This window comes from Salvelinus fontinalis, chromosome 28, assembly GCF_029448725.1.
Source record: "Salvelinus fontinalis isolate EN_2023a chromosome 28, ASM2944872v1, whole genome shotgun sequence".
In the NCBI taxonomy this organism is placed as follows: Eukaryota; Metazoa; Chordata; class Actinopteri; order Salmoniformes; family Salmonidae; genus Salvelinus; species Salvelinus fontinalis.
The window spans coordinates 45807510-45829932 of NC_074692.1; the positions used below are offsets into that span (position 1 = coordinate 45807510).

General features: G+C 43.5%; 1 protein-coding gene across 1 annotated transcript; it reads left to right on the forward strand.

Annotated features, from left to right (window-relative positions):
- Positions 1-3501: 3501 nt before the first annotated feature.
- On the forward strand, positions 3502-15709 carry LOC129826788 (follistatin-A-like). The gene is made up of 6 exons (XM_055887864.1): positions 3502-3725; positions 4952-5143; positions 5621-5839; positions 6536-6760; positions 11429-11659; positions 14105-15709. The coding sequence occupies exons 1-6, from the start codon at positions 3632-3634 to the stop codon at positions 14194-14196; spliced, it is 1053 nt and encodes a 350-aa protein (XP_055743839.1). The 5' UTR covers positions 3502-3631; the 3' UTR covers positions 14197-15709.
- The last annotated feature ends 6714 nt before the right edge of the window (positions 15710-22423 follow it).

Sequence of the window (22423 nt, forward strand, 5' to 3'; positions counted from 1 at the left end):
TGATCCTAGATAAGCACTTCTAATCTTAATTTGTTTTTTTAAAAGTCATAGATTTTTGGGGGAGGGTTTATATGTTTTTGGTTTAATGATGTTGCAAGGCCCCTCAGGAGAACCAGATATGAGACAAACCAGCCAGGCCCCTCAGGAGAACAGGCCATGTGACGAACCAGCCAGACACCTCAGGAGAACAGGTCATGAGATGAACCAGCCAGGCTCCTCAGAAGAACAGACCATGAGACGAACCAGCCAGGCACCTCAGGAGAACAGGCCATGAGACAAACCAGCCAGGCCCCTAAGGAGAACAGGCCATGAGACAAACCAGCCAGGCCCTTCAAGAGAACAGGCCATGAGATGAGGCAGCCAGGCACCTCAGGAGAACAGGCCATGAGACGAACCAGCCAGGCACCTCAGGAGAACAGGCCATGAGACGAACCAGCCAGGCACCTCAGGAGAACAGGCCATGAGACGAACCAGCCAGGCACCAAAGGAGAACAGGCCATGAGACGAACTAGCCAGGCACCTCAGGAGAACAGGCCATGAGACGAACCAGCCAGGCACCTCAGGAGAACAGGCCATGAGATGGACAGACAGACAAACAAACAGAGAAGACAGATGACACAGGGGACAGCTCGTCCTTGTCCATATCACACTAAAGAAAATGACATTTATCATACTGTTTATCACAATGAGACACATGAGATGTGGATGTGCCCATTTGCAGGACTATTTGCTTTACCAGACAAAGATTAAGCTGATAGTCCTGGACTAAACTGCTAACAGCCAGTTGAGAGAATGTTTTGATGTATAAGCTGATAGTCCTGGACTAAACTGCTGACATCCAGTTGAGAGATTGTTTTGATTTAGTTGTGTTTGATATGTGCTCTCTGGGATTGTAACAGCAGCAGTTTAGCTGTAATGCACTGAATTGTAGTGTATGCAATGGGGTTTATTTTATCAACCCATGAAATGCAATAACACTCTTTGTTGGGGACAATAAACCGTTTCTGAACAGAATAAGTTATAATTTATTGCGCAGGGAAAATGTTTGTAAGATTTTTTTTCTTTTTTCCCCCATTTTTTATTTTATTCAAATGAAACATGAAAGAGATCTCATTACGAGGCTTCTTATACAATAATTTCCTGCTGGCTATTTGGGTCCGTTTGTGTGGCGGCTCAAATTATAACACAAATCAACTCACAGTTAAGAATAAACCTTTAGAATAATTACAAAAATATTCTCAAAAAATATAATCAGAAATTAATACAATACAAGCACAATTTACATACAACGTTTGTAGGACTGACGAAAAAATGACTTTAGTGTTTGAGGTGGTGATGCTGTTTAAACACCAGATGGCAGCATCGTATTGGGAACATCATAGCTATAGGCAACATATAACAAAACAATACCACACCATGTGTTGCTACTGATAGTCAAACCATCCCCATTACACCATCTCAATGTGTGCAGAGTTTGAGAAAAGATGCCTCCCCTTTTTTGTGCTTCGCCAAAGTGTGTCTTAAATAGTTTAGTGAACCCAGGCAATAAATTAAAAGATTTACTGTGAAATTTGAGTTTGTGTTGTCAAAAGCACGTTAGCCAAAAGTATCTGATTTGTGTTTAGAGAAGGATATGTGGATGTAATTTAACTTCAAACCCTGGTCTTGTAGTCTAACTTTATCTCAACAGATTTTAACATCATTTGATTCTGTTATTTTCTGGTAAATTAATGCAATTCTGATTTCTTCACCAGCTTGAAAACATCCTACTAGGATGTTATGATTTATTTGAGTTTTGAGTTTTCAACCAATGTTGAATTCAACATCAAATCAACCTTTCACCATGAGATTGGATTTAAGGTTAAAAGTTGGGTGAAAAAAAAGGACAACGCCCCGCCCCTACATTGATTGCTTTTTCCAAATCCAATCAGGTTTCCACGTTGATTTGACGTCATCACGCTGATTTGTTTGGTTGAAATGACATGGAAACAAAGGTGATTTTCCCAGTGGGATATGTTATTGAATAGTTAAATGTAGGCCTACCTGAATCCAAATATGTACTGCTTACTGTATAGACACAGTCAATACGATTGCTGAAAAATGCATTTCGATGAGTCAATGTCAAGTATTCCAATAATTTAAATACCATAGATATATTCAAATGACGAAATGAATACATTTTAAACCGTGTGCATAATGACGAAACATATTATTGTCCCTGAGTGAACTAGTCACGTTTTTCAATTTTTTTATTTTATATTTTTATTAGTTTAAATGTCTTTTTTTAAATCTGTAAATTAGTGTTTTGCCTGACAGTCCTAATATTCGGCATCCATGTCAACGCTTGACGAGTGTTTGGAGACGAGGGAGAATAGGCTTTATTGCGTTATTTATCGGTGGTTTTCGGGCAAAAGCGGTGTTTTGTCGGTGGTTTTCGGAAAAAGACTTACTGGCTACAACATAGAGTAGTTACATAATTAGCGTCGTTACAAACATCCCTCGGTGCACTTGTCTTGACAAGCCAGTTGTATAACCAACAGTCTCCAGAAGAGGTCGCCAGCGGACCTCAGTGCAGACCTTTCCGTGTTCCATGGAGGACAGCTGATGTTCTAGCCTACATAGATAGTTTTTAATGTAATACTCTCCTTCACACTGAAGACTATTGGGAAACAGGGTTAGTTATATTTATCAGCTTGACCTGACAGAGAAACCCAAACAACTGTCTCATCTAATATTATCATCCCTTCCTGCATGTACTCTGAAATCTATTATTGTAGGCAGCATGGACAGGTCATTCCAATAGACTAGTCATATTAAAAGATTAACACATTTATCTGCAGTTGTCGGGGGGGAATCCTTTATAACCGAGTCATCTGAAGTTGGGGAATTGCCGGCCTGGAGACTTGATATGCATTTTGTCTGTTTTATGTGGATGAAATATTGATAGGTTACATAAAGGTTATATTAATATTAGCGTGGCAATTCTTTAACATTATAATTACAGTAGGTGTTATTACTACTATAATTAAACCTATTGGTGTTAGTAGTGCTAGATTCAGTAGGCCTAGTATAAATAGTTTATGGTTACCATAGTAGCGGTCTATACTTTTATTTTGCCATCAAAGTAGGGATGATTGGAATGTATTTAATTAATTGAGGTCACACTGAAATACACCAGGTCATATACATTAACAGCTGGTAGATGCTGGTCCTGCTAGTCTCCTTATTGTTGCTCTGTGTCTTGTTGCTCCTCTGTTGTTTTGTAATTTGTCATTTTTCTTGATTTAGAACACGCCAATAAGCAAGTAATCTGCTATCAAGTGCACTTTTATGACACTATTTTGGTCAGACAGAGAAAAGTGCGACTATAGATGTCACCTGATTAGGATTGAAAGAAAACATTTTTGTTGGGGGGGGGGGGAGAAATCCCTCTCTCCTTCTCCCTACCCCCACGGACCAGAAGACCGCCCACCACAGATGACCCCTTATAGATTTTAAAAAGAGACGCTGCATTCTCAGACTGACATTCATTCAGCACTCACTGCCACCTTTAAACCGATGTACTCTGTTCGCTTAGCTGCTAGTGTCCCGATACCCGATACCTTGCTCACTTCACTTCGTCTCCAGCACCATGCTCAGGATGCTACAGAAACTCCGGCTCCAGCCAGGGATGATTCTATTATTGATATGGCTCTGTCATTTCATGGAAGATCAAAAAGTACAAGGTATATTATTATTATATTTTACAAATCTTTTCGACCCCCCCCCCCCTCCTCAACAAAAAAAAACTTTTACTGCAAAGTGTATCCTATTCTGCCTGCGTCTTGATGTGAATTGTAACGGTGACAGAATTTACAGTGTTGCAAACGTTTCAAAAAAAGTTCTACGTTCTTTCCATTCGGTTTGGCTCACTATCAGATTGACTGTACTAAACAGGTGCCATTCGGGTCGTTTCAACGAGATGTTATTGCAACTTTTCTCGCCAACGCGATCAAGGCACATGGAATTACATTTTTAGATCGCTTTTTTTTTCTTCTCCCCACTTGCTCTACAAGTCTGTAATACTTGGAATTTTTTGTTAGTTTGACGGATTGCCATATTCACCAGTCCAAAACGGTCAGTATGATGGGACGCAGCAGTGTGATGTGGCTGTATACACATTTACCTCAAACTGAGATAGAGTTGGAGACGGTGCATGGCAGAGAAAAATGCTTGAAATTTGTGAGCACATATTATTTGACCTATAGAATGTCGTTTATGTGCAGCCAACCCATTTCCGATCTATTTGCCACGTGGAGATCGGTATTATCTTTATTATTGTTACATTGATAATGATTGAATACAGTTGCTAATAATGATGCTCATAAATTACATCATGACAGAAATTGTCCCTTGCCGTTGAAATTAACGTCAACAATGTAAACCGTTTTAAATGCACCCTAAAAAAAAAAAAAGTTACAGATTACTCGTATTAGTTAGTGTCCATATGTGTCTTTGGGCAAAGTGTTGTTTTGGTAGCTATTCGTAAAATGCTGGTCTCGGTGTGATCTGCGTCCACGGATGCGAATTGCTCAAATATATTTGGAACAAAGTTTACACAACCATGCGTAAAAAGTTCATGCGTATAGTTCGAGCATCAACGTTCAAGAATGTCAATAATAGGATACAGTTGTTCTGGACTGTTATACTCGGACACAGAATGGATAGGCAATATAAGTAGATTGCTCCACTGTCTGCATTTTGAACATGGATAACGCAGTACTTTGTGTATAGTTCTATCATACCGGCTGTCAGTATTGAACATTGGTGACGGGATAACCAAGTGTTAAAAGATTTTCATTACGATGGGGAAAAAAAACCTGACCCAGACACGTGTTGTGTCTGGATCAGTAACTCAGCGCCTTGGCTTCAGACTTTAATAAGACTGAGACGTCTTCATGTTTGTTTCCAGCTGGTAACTGCTGGTTACAGCAAGGGAAGAACGGGAGGTGTCAGGTGCTCTACGTGCCGGGGATGAGCCGAGAGGAGTGCTGTAGAAGCGGGAGGCTGGGGACGTCATGGACCGAGGAGGATGTACCCAACAGCACCTTGTTCCGGTGGATGATCTTTAACGGCGGAGCCCCCAACTGCATACTCTGCAAAGGTTCAAGCTTTATTAGTCGTATGTATTGGATACACATGTTATACAGTAGACACTGTCTAACGAAATGCTTTCTTGCAGGTTCATTCTCCACAATGCAACAGCAATAAGAACTAATACAATTTAAGAATAGGGAACATAAAGTAAATGTCTCATTGAATTTAGTAAACATTTTAGCATTAGTATAATACATGAAGGCACCATTTATAGTCCAATATTTACACGTGTTTTGGGGAAGGGGGATTGGCGGAAATTGTTTAAATGGAGGTGTATTTAGACATTAAAAAGTCTGGTAGCAACAGCTGTGACTTGTGTATAAAACAATGTGCAACTTCATTTATATTTAAAGTGGAAACTCAATTCGACAAATTTGTCGACACGTTTATTAAGTTATTGATGTCGTTGCGTCTTAAACATTGTCTGCTCTCCAATAATTGTATTTCATATCATTTAATAAACTTGATATCTCTTCTACTCCAGAAACGTGTGACGACGTGGACTGTGGACCTGGAAAGAGATGCAAGATGAACAGGAGAAGCAAGCCGCGCTGCGTCTGCGCTCCTGACTGCTCTAACGTGACTTGGAAAGGACCTGTCTGCGGGTCGGATGGAAAGACGTACAGAGACGAGTGTGCGTTGCTCAAGTCCAAATGTAAAGTACACCTGGACCTGGATGTGCAGTACCAGGGCAAATGCAAGAGTAAGTCCACCTGGCAAGCAAGGCCCAATGCATAAAAAAATAACATCAGCTACTTATTCATATCCAAGTCTTTGGAACCTTTTCCCATTATAATTGGTCTTTTGACCAATCACATCAGATCTTTTCACATCAGATCTAATTGGTCAAAAGACCAATTAGTGAAACAAATATCAGAATTGGGCAGCCTGTCTAAAGGCAGCCAATGGGAGGCCTGTCTAAAGGCAGCCAATGGGAGGCCTGTCTAAAGGCAGCCAATGGGAGGCCTGTCTAAAGGCAGCCAATGGAAGGCCTGTCTAAAGGCAGCCAATGGGAGGCCTGTCTAAAGGCAGCCAATGGAAGGCCTGTCTAAAGGCAGCCAATGTCAGGCCTGTCTAAAGGCAGCCAATGTCAGGCCTGTCTAAAGGCAGCCAATGGGAGGCCTGTCTAAAGGCAGCCAATGGAGGGCCTGTCTAAAGGCAGCCAATGTCAGGCCTGTCTAAAGGCAGCCAAAGGGAGGCCTGTCTAAAGGCAGCCAATGGGATGCCTGTCTAAAGGCAGCCAATGGGATTCAGTCTGATTGCATTTTATTTGATCACAGTGAGTAGCGGTCGATTCACCGGTGTTTAATTAAGGGACATCTTGAGTATACATCTGGTTGGCTTGTTACTCTACTGATATGAACCACCGTATTCATTTGCCTCCCTTTCGTTCTGACAGAGACCTGCCGTGACGTCTTATGCTCGGGAAGCTCCACGTGCGTCGTGGACCAGACAAACAACGCGTACTGTGTGACCTGTAATCGGATCTGCCCCGAACAGACGTCACCGGAGCAGTTCCTGTGTGGCAACGACGGGATCATATACACCAGCGCGTGCCATCTGAGGAGGGCCACATGTCTCCTGGGAACATCCATAGGAGTAGCATACCAGGGGAAATGCATCAGTAAGTAGTGTCTCCTGGGAACATGCATAGGAGTAGCATATCAAGGGGAACTGCATCAGTCCGTAGTGTCTCCTGGGAACATGCATAGGGGTAGCATATCAAGGGGAAATGCATCAGTAAGTAGTGTCTCCTGGGAACATGCATAGGAGTAGCATATCAAGGGGAACTGCATCAGTCCGTAGTGTCTCCTGGGAACATGCATAGGGGTAGCATATCAAGGGGAAATGCATCAGTAAGTAGTGTCTCCTGGGAACATGCATAGGAGTAGCATATCAAGGGGAACTGCATCAGTCCGTAGTGTCTCCTGGGAACATGCATAGGAGTAGCATATCACGGGGAAATGCATCCGTCAGTAGGCCTAAGCTTTTGACACAACAGTATATAATACAGCTTATTATATACAAACTTTAGCCCCTACCCTCTAGACATGTGACCATGTGGTTTACACATGTCCTTTTCTCTAAGGCTGCATTTACACAGGCATCCAAATTCAGATCTTTCACTACTAATTGGTCTTTTGACCAATCAGATCAGATCTTTCACCACTAATTGGTCTTTTGACCAATCAGATCAGATCTTTCGCCACTAATTGGTCTTTTGACCAATCAGATCAGATCTTTTGCCAATAATTGGGCAAAATATCAGAATTGTGCTGCCTGTGTAAATGCAGCATAAGAGTTTCTAGAGGAAGCTAGGGGGTTATTTCTGGACATGGGCTACATACTGTAGTCTCTCTTGGACACTCAAATCCGTCCCAACCCACACTGTACACCAGGGGTTGGAAACGGGTCAGGGAACAGAACCGGTTCAGGGAACAGAACCAAAAAAAACTTTCTTCTTTTATTTTTTATTTTTTGAGGAACAGAAATGTAACCGATATCGTCCCAGTTCCGACACTTACCTGCTCCGTTGCAGTCGTATCATTTAAAAACCGTTGATGACTAAACTCAAGAAATGTTGTGCTATTTTGTATTTAAGCAATACGATGTTCTGTTCATCGGCTCCAGCGAATCACAACTTCTCGAGCAGTACAGCAGTTGATAGCTACGTTCACACAGCACACGCAAAGCTGTCCAGAGCTAAAAGAAGCGCCCATCTATCTAGTCGCTGAGCTTATGTATTTCAGGGAAAGTGACTTACAAAAGTAAACCTTCAATAAGTGAACAGACTAGCAATACGCAGGCTACTGTTGCTAGTCTGCTATTTGAAAGCTACAAAACACTCTTTATCGTTAGTCTTGACTAACTTACTGTAGCCAGGTCCATATCTCTTTTGGAACGCAATTGTCTTAAAGGGGCAGGGTCCTATTTTACAACATTAAAATGAGTTACATTGCTAAATTATATGAAACTGCTTTTTTAATACACATCATAATAACAAAACGTAGCTTATTAATAGTTGAAAATAAAGAGAAAGCCTGCCGACCTATAGTCTCTGCATGACCCCAATGCATTTAAAAACAACACCATGTCCGACACCAAGTTAATATTGAACCCTGTCATAGCCCAGAGTTTTACCTGACCAGATCATGAGATCAGAAAAAAACTCCAGGCCCCAGAAAAGACATAAACCAACTTTTGAACCTGTTGTACCACCACTGCCCAGGGCTTCAAGATCCTCCTGCATCCTCTCTCACTATCTCCCAACCTGTTGTACCACCACTGCCCAGGGCTTCAAGATCCTCCTGCATCCTCTCTCGCTATCTCCCAACCTGTTGTACCACCACTGCCCAGGGCTTCAAGCTTCCTCCTGCATCCTCTCTCGCTATCTCCCAACCTGTTGTACCACCACTGCCCAGGGCTTCAAGATCCTCCTGCATCCTCTCTCACTATCTCCCAACCTGTTGTACCACCACTGCCCAGGGCTTCAAGATCCTCCTGCATCCTCTCTCGCTATCTCCCAACCTGTTGTACCACCACTGCCCAGGGCTTCAAGCCTCCTCCTGCATCCTCTCTCGCTATCTCCCAACCCGTTGTACCACCACTGCCCAGGGCTTCAAGCCTCCTCCTGCATCCTCCTGCATCCTCTCTCGCTATCTCCCAGCCTGTTGTACCACCACTGCCCAGGGCTTCAAGATCCTCCTGCACCCTCTCTCGCTATCTCCCAACCTGTTGTACCACCACTGCCCAGGGCTTCAAGCTTCCTCCTGCATCCTCTCTCGCTATCTCCCAACCTGTTGTACCACCACTGCCCAGGGCTTCAAGCCTCCTCCTGCACCCTCTCTCGCTATCTCCCAACCTGTTGCACCACCACTGCCCAGGGCTTCAAGCCTCCTCCTGCACCCTCTCTCGCTATCTCCCAACCTGTTGTACCACCACTGCCCAGGGCTTCAAGCTTCCTCCTGCACCCTCTCTCGCTATCTCCCAACCTGTTGCACCACCACTGCCCAGGGCTTCAAGCTTCCTCCTGCACCCTCTATCGCTATCTCCCAACCTGTTGTACCACCACTGCCCAGGACTTCAAGCCTCCTCCTGCAACCTCTCTCGCTATCTCCCAACCTGTTGTACCACCACTGCCCAGGGCTTCAAGCCTCCTCCTGCACCCTCTCTCGCTATCTCCCAACCTGTTGTACCACCACTGCCCAGGACTTCAAGCCTCCTCCTGCACCCTCTCTCGCTATCTCCCAACCTGTTGTACCACCACTGCCCAGGACTTCAAGCCTCCTCCTGCATCCTCTCTCGCTATCTCCCAACCTGTTGTACCACCACTGCCCAGGGCTTCAAGCCTCCTCCTGCACCCTCTCTCGCTATCTCCCAACCCTTAACATTTCTGTCGCATCTCGCGCCTTACACTTGTCCATCACACATGTAAACAACTAGCTTGCCCGCTCTGGAGCTAAATGTTTAATATACATATATATATATATATCACAGGTTAAAAAAGGAACTGAAAGGAACGATTTAAACCAGTACTTTTATTTTGTTCGAACTAGAATTTTATTATGCTGGTCGGAACAGTGGAACAGAATGAAAAAAAAAATACGGGTTCTGTTCCCGAAGGAAACGATTGGAAAATGATTTCAGTTCTTAACCATGCTGTACAGTACTTACAATATAGTCTGAATGTAGGCTTTACCATAGAAATGTAATCTATAGAAGGGACTTAGAGCCCCTAACCCTGGCAATCTGACTGGTAAATTCATGGGTATTCATTCTATACATTCTATTTCTATGGCCTGTACCTCGTAGGCTGCAACATTTTAGTTCTTTTTAGTCCACTCTGCCAACATTCTCCAAGCAGAGCCATTGAAGCTGTGGATGTCCAGTTCAGTATACCTGGGACTACTTTGTACTTGTTACTGTTTAGAATATGATGGACGTCTGATTGTTTCCTGAAGTTGACAACATTACCCACAACACAGCTGAGGACGTTTTTCCTCCCTACTACAATGATACTTGACCACACATGACCTAACATAGGACATGACTCACTACGACCCACTACGGTTACATGGTTATTTGACTCAATATGACCCACTATGTTTACATGGTTATTTGACTCAATACAACCCACTACGGTTACATGGTTATTTGACTCAATACAACCCGCTGTGATCCACTATGGTTACATGGTTATATGACTCAAAATGACCCACTACTGTTACATGGTTATTTGACTCAATACGACCCACTACTGTTACATGGTGATGTGACTCAATACGACCCGCTGCGACCCACTACGGTTACATGGTTATTTGACTCAATATGACCCACTATGGTTACATGGTTATATGACTCAATATGACCCACTACTGTTACATGGTTATTTGACTCAATACGACCCACTACTGTTACATGGTGATGTGACTCAATACGACCCGCTGCGACCCACTACGGTTACATGGTTATTTGACTCAATATGACCCACTGCGGTTACATGGTTATATGACTCAATACGACCCACTACGGTTACATGGTTATTTGACTCAATATGACCCACTACGGTTACATGGTGATGTGACTCAATACGACCCGCTGCGACCCACTACGGTTACATGGTTATTTGACTCACTATGACCCACTACGGTTACATGGTTATTTGACTCACTATGACCCACTACGGTTACATGGTTATTTGACTCCATACGACCCACTATGGTTACATGACTCAATATGACCCACTACTGTTACATGGTGATGTGACTCAATACGACCCGCTGCGACCCACTACGGTTACATGGTTATTTGACTCAATATGACCCACTGCGGTTACATGGTTATATGACTCAATACGACCCACTACGGTTACATGGTGATGTGACTCAATACGACCCGCTGCGACCCACTACGGTTACATGGTTATTTGACTCACTATGACCCACTACGGTTACATGGTTATTTGACTCACTATGACCCACTACGGTTACATGGTTATTTGACTCCATACGACCCACTATGGTTACATGACTCAATATGACCCACTACGGTTACATGGTGATGTGACTCAATACGACCCGCTGCGACCCACTAGGGTTACATGGTTATTTGACTCACTATGACCCACTACGGTTACATGGTTATTTGACTCACTATGACCCACTACGGTTACATGGTTATTTGACTCCATACGACCCACTACGGTTACATGGTGATGTGCCAAGCAGCACCAACGAGGCGTCCGTCTGATCAGTTCTGTCGTTCTTCTCCTCTCCTCTCTCTCTGGCTCCAGAGGCCAAGTCGTGCGAGGACATCCAGTGCAGCGCGGGGAAGAAGTGTCTATGGGATGCCAGGATGAGTCGAGGCCGCTGCTCTCTCTGTGAGGAGGCGTGTCCGGAGAGCCGGATGGACGAGGCGGTGTGCGCCAGCGACAACACCACCTACCCGTCAGAGTGTGTTATGAAGCAGACTGCCTGCTCTCTGGGGACGCTCCTTGAGGTTAAGCATTCAGGATCTTGCAACTGTAAGTAATCGCCACAGCAAAAGACAATTCCATGATCTTTCCCAACAATAATCCCTCCCTCGTCTCGTCTTGAGCCCCCGCCCCTGCAAACTCCTACTCCGCCCCCCCCCGTCCACCCACCCATCCGGCACAGCTCAGCTCAGCTTAACGCATCTGAAAGGACTTGAGAATGGGAGAACTTGCATGATGTTGTCTGTGTTGCTGGCTTCTCTAACAAAAAACAACAAATCTGCAAAAACAAACGAAAAAGTAAAAAAAATATATATATATATATATATCAACAGGTTAAGGACAGTTCAAAAGATAACACATTTTTTTTTTGGGGGGGGGGGGGGGGTCGAGATACTAACTCCATGAAACTAACAAGAGACTTTTACAATTAGAACAGTGAAATGTTCAGTATTTAACATCTAGTTTGTGGTCATAATCTCATAGTAATCTGTTACATTTCACTTCCGTGCATTTTTTTTAATTTTTTTTTTAATTGTCATAGTTATTATTTTATTTTTCATCTAGACAGACAGATAATGGTAATATCTTTACAGCTTCAACATTCCATGGTCACATTGCTAATTTTATGTTAATAATGCATCGTTTTTTCTTTTGGGGTGTAATCAATAAATTCAAAATAGACTATGTCTGTAACGGCATACACCGCTCTGTTAACATGTAATATAGAGTCAGAGTGAAACACACACCGCTCTGTTAACATGTAATATAGAGTCAGAGTGAAACACACACCGCTCTGTTAACATGTAATATAGAGTCAGAGTGAAAACACACACCGCTCTGTTAACATGTAATATAGAGTCAGAGTGAAAACACACACCGCTCTGTTAACATGTAATATAGAGTCAGAGTGAAAACACAAACCGCTCTGTTAACATGTAATATAGAGTCAGAGTGAAACACACACCGCTCTGTTAACATGTAATATAGAGTCAGAGTGAAAACACACACCGCTCTGTTAACATGTAATATAGAGTCAGAGTGAAAACACACACCAGTTGCATATATTCATATAAGTGCATATGGTGATTGTAAAATTGGGGCCGATTTATCTAAGATTATTTAAGTTGAACCTCAACACATATAGACTACGTTTTTCTACCAAGATTCTACCTGCTCACTAAACTGGGGCTCTACCTGCCTTCAAATTGTCCCAAAACAGCCTCAAAGAAATGATAGAAGTTACATTCTAAGTCGCTATATGTCAAAGAATGTCTGATGAAATCATTTCATTTTCATCATGATGAATAAATCTGGATATCTTCCACTATCTTACATGATATGATATGATGTTCGACTGACTACATTTCTTCCACTAAACTACATGATTATATATGATGTTCGACTGACTACATTTCTTCCACTAAACTACATGATTATATATGATGTTCGACTGACTACATTTCTTCCACTAAACTACATGATTATATATGATGTTCGACTGACTACATTTCTTCCACTAAACTACATGATTATATATGATGTTCGACTGACTACATTTCTTCCACTAAACTACATGATTATATATGATGTTCGACTGACTACATTTCTTCCACTAAACCACATGATTATATATGATGTTCGACTGACTACATTTCTTCCACTAAACTACATGATTATATATGATGTTCGACTGACTACATTTCTTCCACTAAACCACATGATTATATATGATGTCCGACTGACTACATTTCTTCCACTAAACTACATGATTATATATGATGTTCGACTGACTACTTTAATGTAAACGTGCCTTATTAAGGTACATGTAGATTACAACTTCTCTAAAAGGACCTTTGCCACGATCACCTCATGAAAGAAGCATTTACCCTATAAAGCAGAAGTAGCAGCTTGTAGAAAAATGTTCTCTTATTTCTCCTCAGTATCTCTTTCTACTTGTAGAAAATTAACATGTGTTCTATCCATCTATCCTGACTGCTGTGTGTGCTGATTGTAATGAATGTTGTCTATCAGAATATATGTATATATAAAAACAAATCCCTTTTGGATTTGACGAGGTACTGCCTGTTTGTCTCTCTTGCCTTTTACATTTCCAAAAATCAAAAGCTGTGTGGTTGGCCTGGCTCATGTCCTGCTTGATAGGGGTCATAGGTCAAACTGCTGTGACCCCAGAGAAACACTCCGCCCAATGGCAGCCACTGTACTGTGTCTGAGACAAAAGGAGACTTTAAAAAAATGAGAAAGCCATTGAATACCTCATACCCCCCCCTGTAAGTATGGCATGGATGCCTCAGTGCATCGTAGACTGCCAAGTCCCCTCTCTTCCCTGAAACATGCCAACACCACCTCGCTTTTTCTGTGGCTTTGTGCAGGGAGTGGGGGGGGGCTTTTGAGAACCTTCACTGAATATTGTTCTGCTGTGTTGCTGGTGTGCTCCTGATTCATACACCGGCTATCATATATTCTCCCATCTAGCCATAACAGAAGACCGTGAGGAAGAGGAGGAGGAGCAAGAAGATCAGGACTACATGGTTCGCATCCATCTGTCCCCCTTATTGGATGAATAGACTGTCTATCATATCCACCTGACCTCCTTATTGGATGGATAGGCTGTCTATCATATCCGCATGCTCTCATTATTGGTTGGATAAGCTGTCTATCATATCCACATGCTCTCCTTATTGGTTGGATAGGCTGTCTATCATATCCACATGCTCTCCTTATTGGTTGGATAGGCTGTCTATCATATCCACATGCTCTCCTTATTGGTTGGATAGGCTGCCTGGTCTCCAAGAAGGGAACAGTCCTTGGGCCAGGTCTCATGTTGTCCATACTGTACAGTACATATGTATATGTGTATTTATACATATTGTTCAGTTCTGCTAGATGTTTTATTTATACTGTGTTTTGTGTTTGTTTTTTAAAATAATTTATACATTTACAATGTTCAGGATTACTATGTTACCATGTTATTGTTACCACTTGTTTCTATTGGTTTCGTCGTCCTGTTTATTTTTTTTCCTTCATTTTTAAAAAATATATTTTTTATTTTTTATAATGAAGAAAAATATATTTCTCCAAAGAGAAGCGGTGTTATTTATTGAATAAAATATCCATCTCCATTCTGTAATCTGTAATTGGCGTTCATGCTTCCCTGAGCTGTACTGACCTGCTTATGTTCTCACTGTTAGATATCTCAATTACAGAGATGTTTATCATTCACACGTGAATACATGTTTAGCCTACTTTGTGTTTATTTATGGAGGGGGAGGGAATCTTATCTGTCAATCATTTATGTACAGAAATGTTTCTGCTTTTTTCTGTTGTTTAAACCCCATCATTATAACTCGCTAAAGGGACAGTTGTTAGGGTCGGATCTATTTTAATTACCAGTCGATTCAGGAAGTAAAACCCAATTCCAAATGTTCCTCATTGAAGAGAATTGGAATTTCAGTGTACTTCCTGAATTGAAATGGAATTGAAATGGAATTGAATTCCCGCTTGGTTATGGACGCCGCATTAGTTACTCCCCTACAATGTGTTTCCCCAATGGAGATGTCTGTCTAACCCGAACAGAACATCGCCCAGTAGCAGTATTTTTTTATTTTACATGTTTTAATAACAGATATGTTTTGTTTTTTGGGGGGGGGGGGCGACGCTTGATTTCTGTGCCATGAACATTTGTGTGCTGCCAATATTGTGCTCCATGTAGCTGTTGCAGAGCTCACCTGACTAGAATCCTACACACGTATATACACACTGTAGCTCACCTGACTAGAATGCTACACACGTATATACATACTGTAGCTCACCTGACTAGAATGCTACACACGTATATACACACTGTATTATTAAACCTCATCACTTTGCTTTTCTCGTACCGTTGTTGTTCTTGTCAGAATGCATTTTCATTTTCAAAAAAAATCACAAGAGAAATACAAAAATTCTGTTATAAGTATATAGTTCAGTATTTTTTTTATTTTTTTTAAATGTAAATTTCATATGTACAAAGTCTGATGGTATTTGTACAGATATGAAGAGTAAAAAATAAAAAATAAAACGTTTTTTTTCTTCCCGTTACATGTTTGTAGTTTCTGACCCGTAAGGAGACTGAAATCTCACTGTCTTTGATATACAAACGTATTAGATATTTAAAAAAAATCACTGACACCAAAACACCCCAAAAATATTTCACCAAAGAATTCAACACTGCAGTATACATTGCTCCATATCTTGGGCCATTAAGAAATGACATTAACTACAAGCCCTATGAAATGTGTCCCCATAGAAGTATTGAGTAACAACAGCTGATTCCAGAGTATTGTCTGTTGTTTATTGGTACAGTAATGCTATTTAAGGCAGAATGACCTCAAGTAAGAGTGCTGATCTGAGATCAGTTTATAATGTTAAAATCATACCTAATACGATCGTATGGGCTGATCCTAGATCAGCACTCCTATCTACTCTGATACATGTGCCTAGATCAAACGTACTATGAGACGCTTTGTGGCGTGCTTTGTTGTTTATATTATACTAAGAGGTGTGTCTATAAGAGGTTGGTCCTAGCTAGCAAATTCATGGGGTTGATCCTAGCCAGCTGAATCATGGGGTTGATCCTAGCCAGCTGAATCATGGGGTTTGGTCCTAGCCAGCTGAATCATGGGGGTTGGTCCTAGCCAGCTGAATCATGGGGGTTGGTCTTAGCCAGCTGAATCATGGGGGTTGGTCCTAGCCAGCTGAATCATGGGGGTTGGTCCTAGCCAGCTGAATCATGGGGGTTGGTCCTAGCCAGCTGAATCATGGGGGTTGGTCCTAGCCAGCTGAATCATGGGGGTTGGTCCTAGCCAGCTGAATCATGGGGGTTGGTCCTAGCCAGCTGAATCATGGGCTTAGTCCTAGCCAGCTGAATCATGGGGGTTGGTCCTAGCCAGCTGAATCATGGGGGTTGGTCCTAGCCAGCTGAATCATGGGGGTTGGTCCTAGACAGCTGAATCATGGGGTTTGGTCCTAGCCAGCTGAATCATGGGGGTTGGTCCTAGCCAGCTGAATCATGGGGTTGGTCCTAGCCAGCTGAATCATGGGGTTGATCCTAGCCAGCTGAATCATGGGGTTTGGTCCTAGCCAGCTGAATCATGGGGGTTGGTCCTAGCCAGCTGAATCATGGGGTTTGGTCCTAGCCAGCTGAATCATGGGGTCAGTCCTAGCCAGCTGAATCATGGGGTTTGTCCTAGTCAGCTGAATCATGGGGTTTGGTCCTAGCCAGCTGAATCATGGGGTTTGGTCCTAGCCAGCTGAATCATGGGGTTTGGTCCTAGCCAGCTGAATCATGGGGGTTGGTCCTAGCCAGCTGAATCATGGGGTCAGTCCTAGCCAGCTGAATCATGGGGTCGGTCCTAGCCAGCTGAATCATGGGGTTGGTCCTAGCCAGCTGAATCATGGGGTTTGGTCCTAGCCAGCTGAATCATGGGGTTGGTCCTAGCCAGCTGAATCATGGGGTTGGTCCTAGCCAGCTGAATCATGGGGTTTGGTCCTAGCCAGCTGAATCATGGGGTTTGGTCCTAGCCAGCTGAATCATGGGGTTTGGTCCTAGCCAGCTGAATCATGGGGGTTGGTCCTAGCCAGCTGAATCATGGGGTTTGGTCCTAGCCAGCTGAATCATGGGGTTTGGTCCTAGCCAGCTGAATCATGGGGGTTGGTCCTAGCCAGCTGAATCATGGGGTTGGTCCTAGCCAGCTGAATCATGGGGTTGGTCCTAGCCAGCTGAATCATGGGGGTTGGTCCTAGCCAGCTGAATCATGGGGTCAGTCCTAGCCAGCTGAATCATGGGGTCGGTCCTAGACAGCTGAATCATGGGGTTGGTCCTAGCCAGCTGAATCATGGGGTTGGTCCTAGCCAGCTGAATCATGGGGTTGGTCCTAGCCAGCTGAATCATGGGGTTTGGTCCTAGCCAGCTGAATCATGGGGTTAGTCCTAGCCAGCTGAATCATGGGGTTTGGTCCTAGCCAGCTGAATCATGGGGTTTGGTCCTAGCCAGCTGAATCATGGGGTTTGGTCCTAGCCAGCTGAATTATGGGGGTTGGTCCTAGCCAGCTGAATCATGGGGTTGGTCCTAGCCAGCTGAATCATGGGGTTTGGTCCTAGCCAGCTGAATCATGGGGGTTGGTCCTAGCCAGCTGAATCATGGGGTTTGGTCCTAGCCAGCTGAATCATGGGGTTTGTCCTAGCCAGCTGAATCATGGGGTTTGTCCTAGCCAGCTGAATCATGGGGTTGGTCCTAGCCAGCTGAATCATGGGGGTTGGTCCTAGCCAGCTGAATCATGGGGTTTGGTCCTAGCCAGCTGAATCATGGGGTTTGGTCCTAGCCAGCTGAATCATGGGGTCAGTCCTAGCCAGCTGAATCATGGGGTTGGTCCTAGCCAGCTGAATCATGGGCTTAGTCCTAGCCAGCTGAATCATGGGGTTTGGTCCTAGCCAGCTGAATCATGAGGTTGGTCCTTTTACTGCTAACCTACAAAGCGTCACATGGGCTTCCTCCTACCTTGGTCCTGCTGTACATTCCAACACGTGCGCTACGGTCACAAGACACAGGCCTCCTTATTGTCCCTAGAATTTCTAAGCAAACAGCTGGAGGCAGGGCTTTCTCCTATAGAGCTACATTTTTATGGAATGGTCTGCCTCTCCATGTGAGAGACACAGACTTGGTCTCGACCTTCAAGTCTTTATTGAAGACTCATCTCTTCAGTAGGTCCTGTGATTGAGTGTAGTCTGGCCCAGGGGTGTGAAGGTGAACGGAAAGGCACTGGAGCAACGAACCAACCTTGCTGTCTCTGCCTGCCGGTTCCCCTCTCTCCACTGGGATTCTCTGCCTCTAACCTTATTACAGGGGCTGAGTCACTGGCTTACTGGTGCTCTTCCATGCCGTCCCTAGGAGGGGTGCGTCACTTGAGTGGGTTGAGTCACTGACGTGGTCTTCCTGTCCGGGTTGGTCGCCCCCCTTGGGTTTGTGCGCCTGGGGGAGATCTTCGTGGGCTATACTCTGCCTTGTCTCAGGGTAGTAAATTGGTGGTTTGAATATATCCCTCTAGTGGTGTGGGGGCTGTGCTTTGGCAAAGTGGGTGGGTTTATATCCTGTCTGGTTGGTCTCCCGACCCCTCCTGTCTCAGCCTCCAGTATTTATGCTGCAATAGTTTGTGTCGGGGGGCTAGGGTCAGTCTGTCAATCTGGAGTATTTCTCCTGTCTTATCCTGTGTGAATTTAAGTATGCTCCCTTTAATTCTCTCTCCCTCTCCTCCCCTCCCGGAGGACCTGAGCCCTAGGACCATGCCTCAGGACTACCTGGCCTGATGACTCCTTGCTGTCCCCAGTCCACCTGGTCGTGCTGCTGCTCCAGTTTCAACTGTTCTGCCTGCGGCTATGGAACCCTGACCTGTTCACCGGACGTGCTACCCGTCCCAGACCTCCTGTTTTTCAACTCTCTCTCTACCGCACCTGCTGTCTTTAACTCTGAATCCTCGTCTATGAAAAGCCAACTGACATTTACTCCTGAGGTGCTGACCTGTTTTACCCTCTACAACCACTGTGGTTATTGTGGTAGAGTGTAATAATGTGTTATATTGTAGATATGTTGTGGTAGAGTGTAATAACGTGTTGTATTGTAGATATGTGTTGTGTGATGTGCTGTTATATTTTGTAATGAATCTTTTTTGGACCCTAGTAGCAGCTGCCAAGGAATTCGTAATAAATAAAAAATATGAAAGTTGGTTTGGTGTGTCTAGCTTGAACGGTTCAAGAGTTACAATTATTGTTGTTGGGTATTATATACAGTTGAAAGCGGAAGTTCACATACACTTAGGTTGGAGTAATTTAAAACACGTTTTTCAACCACTCCACAAATTTCTTGTTAACAAACCTAAGTTTTGGCAAGTCGGTTAGGACATCTACATTGTGCATGACACAAGTCATTTTTTCAACAACTGTTTACAAACAGTCTATTTCACTTACAATTCGCTATCACAATTCCAGTGGGTCAGAAGTTTACATACACTAAGATGACTGTGCTTTTAAACGGCTTGGAAAATTCCAGAAAATGATGTCAAGGCTTTAGAAGCTTCTGATAGGCTAATTGACATAATTTGAGTCAATTTCAGGTGTACCTGTGGATGTATTTTAGGGCATACCTTCAAACTCAGTGCCTCTTTGCTTGATATCATTGGAAAATCAAAAGAAATCAGCCAAGACCTCAGAAAAAAAATTGTAGACCTCCACAAGTCTGGTTCATCCTTGGGAGCAATTTCTAAACGCCCGAAGGTAACACGTTCATCTGTACAAACAATAGTACGCAAGTATAAACATCATGGGACCACGCAGCCATCATACCGCTCAGGAAGGAGACGCTTTCTGTCTCCTGGAGACGTACTTTCGTGCAAAAAGTGCAAATCAATCCCAGAACAGCAGCAAAGGACCTTGTGAAGTTGCTTGAGGAAACGGGTACAAAAGTATCTATATCCACAGTAAAACGAGTCCAATATTGACATAACCTGAAAGGCCGCTCAGCAAGGAAGAAGCCACTGCTCCAAAACCGCCATAAAAAAAGCCCGACTACGGTTTGCAACTGCACATTGGGACAAAGATTGTACTTTTTGGAGAAATGTCCTCCTGTCTGATGAAATAAAAATATAATTGTTTGGCCATAATGACCATAATTATGTTTGGAGAAAAAACGGGGATGCTTGCAAGCCGAAGAACACCATCCCAACCGTGAAGCACAGGGGTGGCAGCATCATGTTGTGGGGGTGCTTTGCTGCAGGAGGGACTGGTGCACTTCACAAAATAGATGGTATCATGAGGAATAGAAAAATGATGTGGATATATTGAAGCAACATGTCAAGACATCGTTCAGGAAGTTAAAGCTTGGTTGCAAATGGGTCTTCCAAATGGACAAGCATACTTCCAAAGTTGTGGCAAAATGGCTTAAGGACAACAAAGTCAAGGTATCGGAGTGGCCATCACAAAGCCCTGACCTCAATCCTGTGGAAAGTTTTTGGGCAGAACAGAAAAAGCATGTGCGAGCAAGGAGGCCTACAAACCTGACTCAGTTACACCAGCTCTGTCAGGAGGAATGGGCCAACACCGGTGTCCTCGGAGCGGCCATTATCAGTTGTATTAACATTCTGCCGAGGTTCCACTGGTGTCCTCGGAGCGGCCATTATCTGTTGTATTAACATTCTGCCGAGGTTCCACCAGTGTCCTCGGAGCGGCCATTATCTGTTGTATTAACATTCTGCCGAGGTTCCACTGGTGTCCTGTTCTATTGTATCTGGAGCATTTTGAGCACCAGTTTTGTTATTCTGAACAGCCTCAACATAGGATACATTGTTTGTCATTTGTTTTATACCTCTGCGTTCCCATGGCTTTCTGTTGTACTTCACATCCTCCACATGCTGCACTATGTTCTCCGTCACAGTTACAACATTTACCTTTAGCATACATTTCTCGTTGATTCCCCACCACACTTTGCACATCTCATTTTTACCTTTGGACACATGAGCAACATGCCTCATCCGTTGGCACCTGAAGCACCGAAGTAGAGGCGGCACATACTCTCTAACAGGATAACTGAGTGATCCTAACTGCACCCCATTCGGCAGATTCCCTTCAAATTGTAACGGGACAGTTGTAGTCTTTCTGCTTTTCCTCCTTTCAGAGAAGCCTTAACTTCTTCCATTGTAATTTCCACTGGCATCCTCTCCGTTTAGACATAGCCCCGGGAATGTGACATTCCCCCCCCCCCCCCATTGAGTGTTCAATTTCAAAAACTTTCTTATGCTGGATTTTACTATTTGCAAAGATCAGGACCTTCCCGTTGTCAGGACCTTCCTAATTGTTTTGTTTTTTAAAGGAAAGGGCTGAAGTACTTTCTTGCTGGCTCTGGGAACACTACCATAACTTTATAACCTTCTACTCTGACCAGTGTGTCTAGGGTAGTCTTTTTAAAAGTATACTCTCAGTACTACTCGTTGTTTCCCCAGCAGTATTCATCCCTCGTTGTGATTTATCTTAGTCCTGATCCTCCTATTTTACAACAGGTGTAAATAGCTGATCATCACTGGTTTCGTCATCGTTATCGTTATCAAGTGTCCGAATGCTGCCATCTGAATTGTCCGTCATGCCGACCCCCTCACAGTACAATTGTGCAACAAACAAAACAGCTTGTTCCCAACTTTTCGACCACCACCGACTACTACTGGGCTTCGTAGTCGTCGTCTTCTTCTTCTTTAGGATTTGTTTTGGTGGATCACATCCAACTTTTAGGTGCATACACCGCCACCTACTGTACTGGTGTGTGAGGCCATTCACGGCCTAACTACATTACATTCTGGATACGGTAATACAAAACTGAGAAAAGGGAAAAGGAACATTTCCTTGTCAACTATTAACCCTCTAAAAAAAAACACACCACCTTGTCCACTATTTAACCCTGTCTAATTCTACTCCAGACCAACGGTCCGAGAGGACAGGACACTACCACTCAACACCTCTGCAACTGTTCTGCAGTAAATCCCCGGAATCAGTAAATAAAGTTTTAAAAAAGTACTTCTCTGCCGCTTCCATCACAACCTCTACTTTCTTTCAATTCCAATCCATTTCGGCAGTATAATTGACAACCATGGCTATAAATGCTAAAAATCCCACCTTACTGAAGCACACATTCTTCCTAACACTCTCTCTGGTCTCTGCCTACTCACAGGGATCCTCTCATGATCCATCACCCTGTATCCATCTTCCTCTATCACT

Coding starts and splice junctions, on each gene's coding strand:
- LOC129826788 (XM_055887864.1), top strand. CDS start 3,632: ATGCTCAGGATGCTACAGAAACTCCGGCTCCAGCCAGGGATGATTCTA. Junction 5,144..5,620: donor CAACTGCATACTCTGCAAAG/GTTCAAGCTTTA, acceptor CTTCTACTCCAG/AAACGTGTGACGACGTGGAC. Junction 11,660..14,104: donor GCATTCAGGATCTTGCAACT/GTAAGTAATCGC, acceptor TCTCCCATCTAG/CCATAACAGAAGACCGTGAG.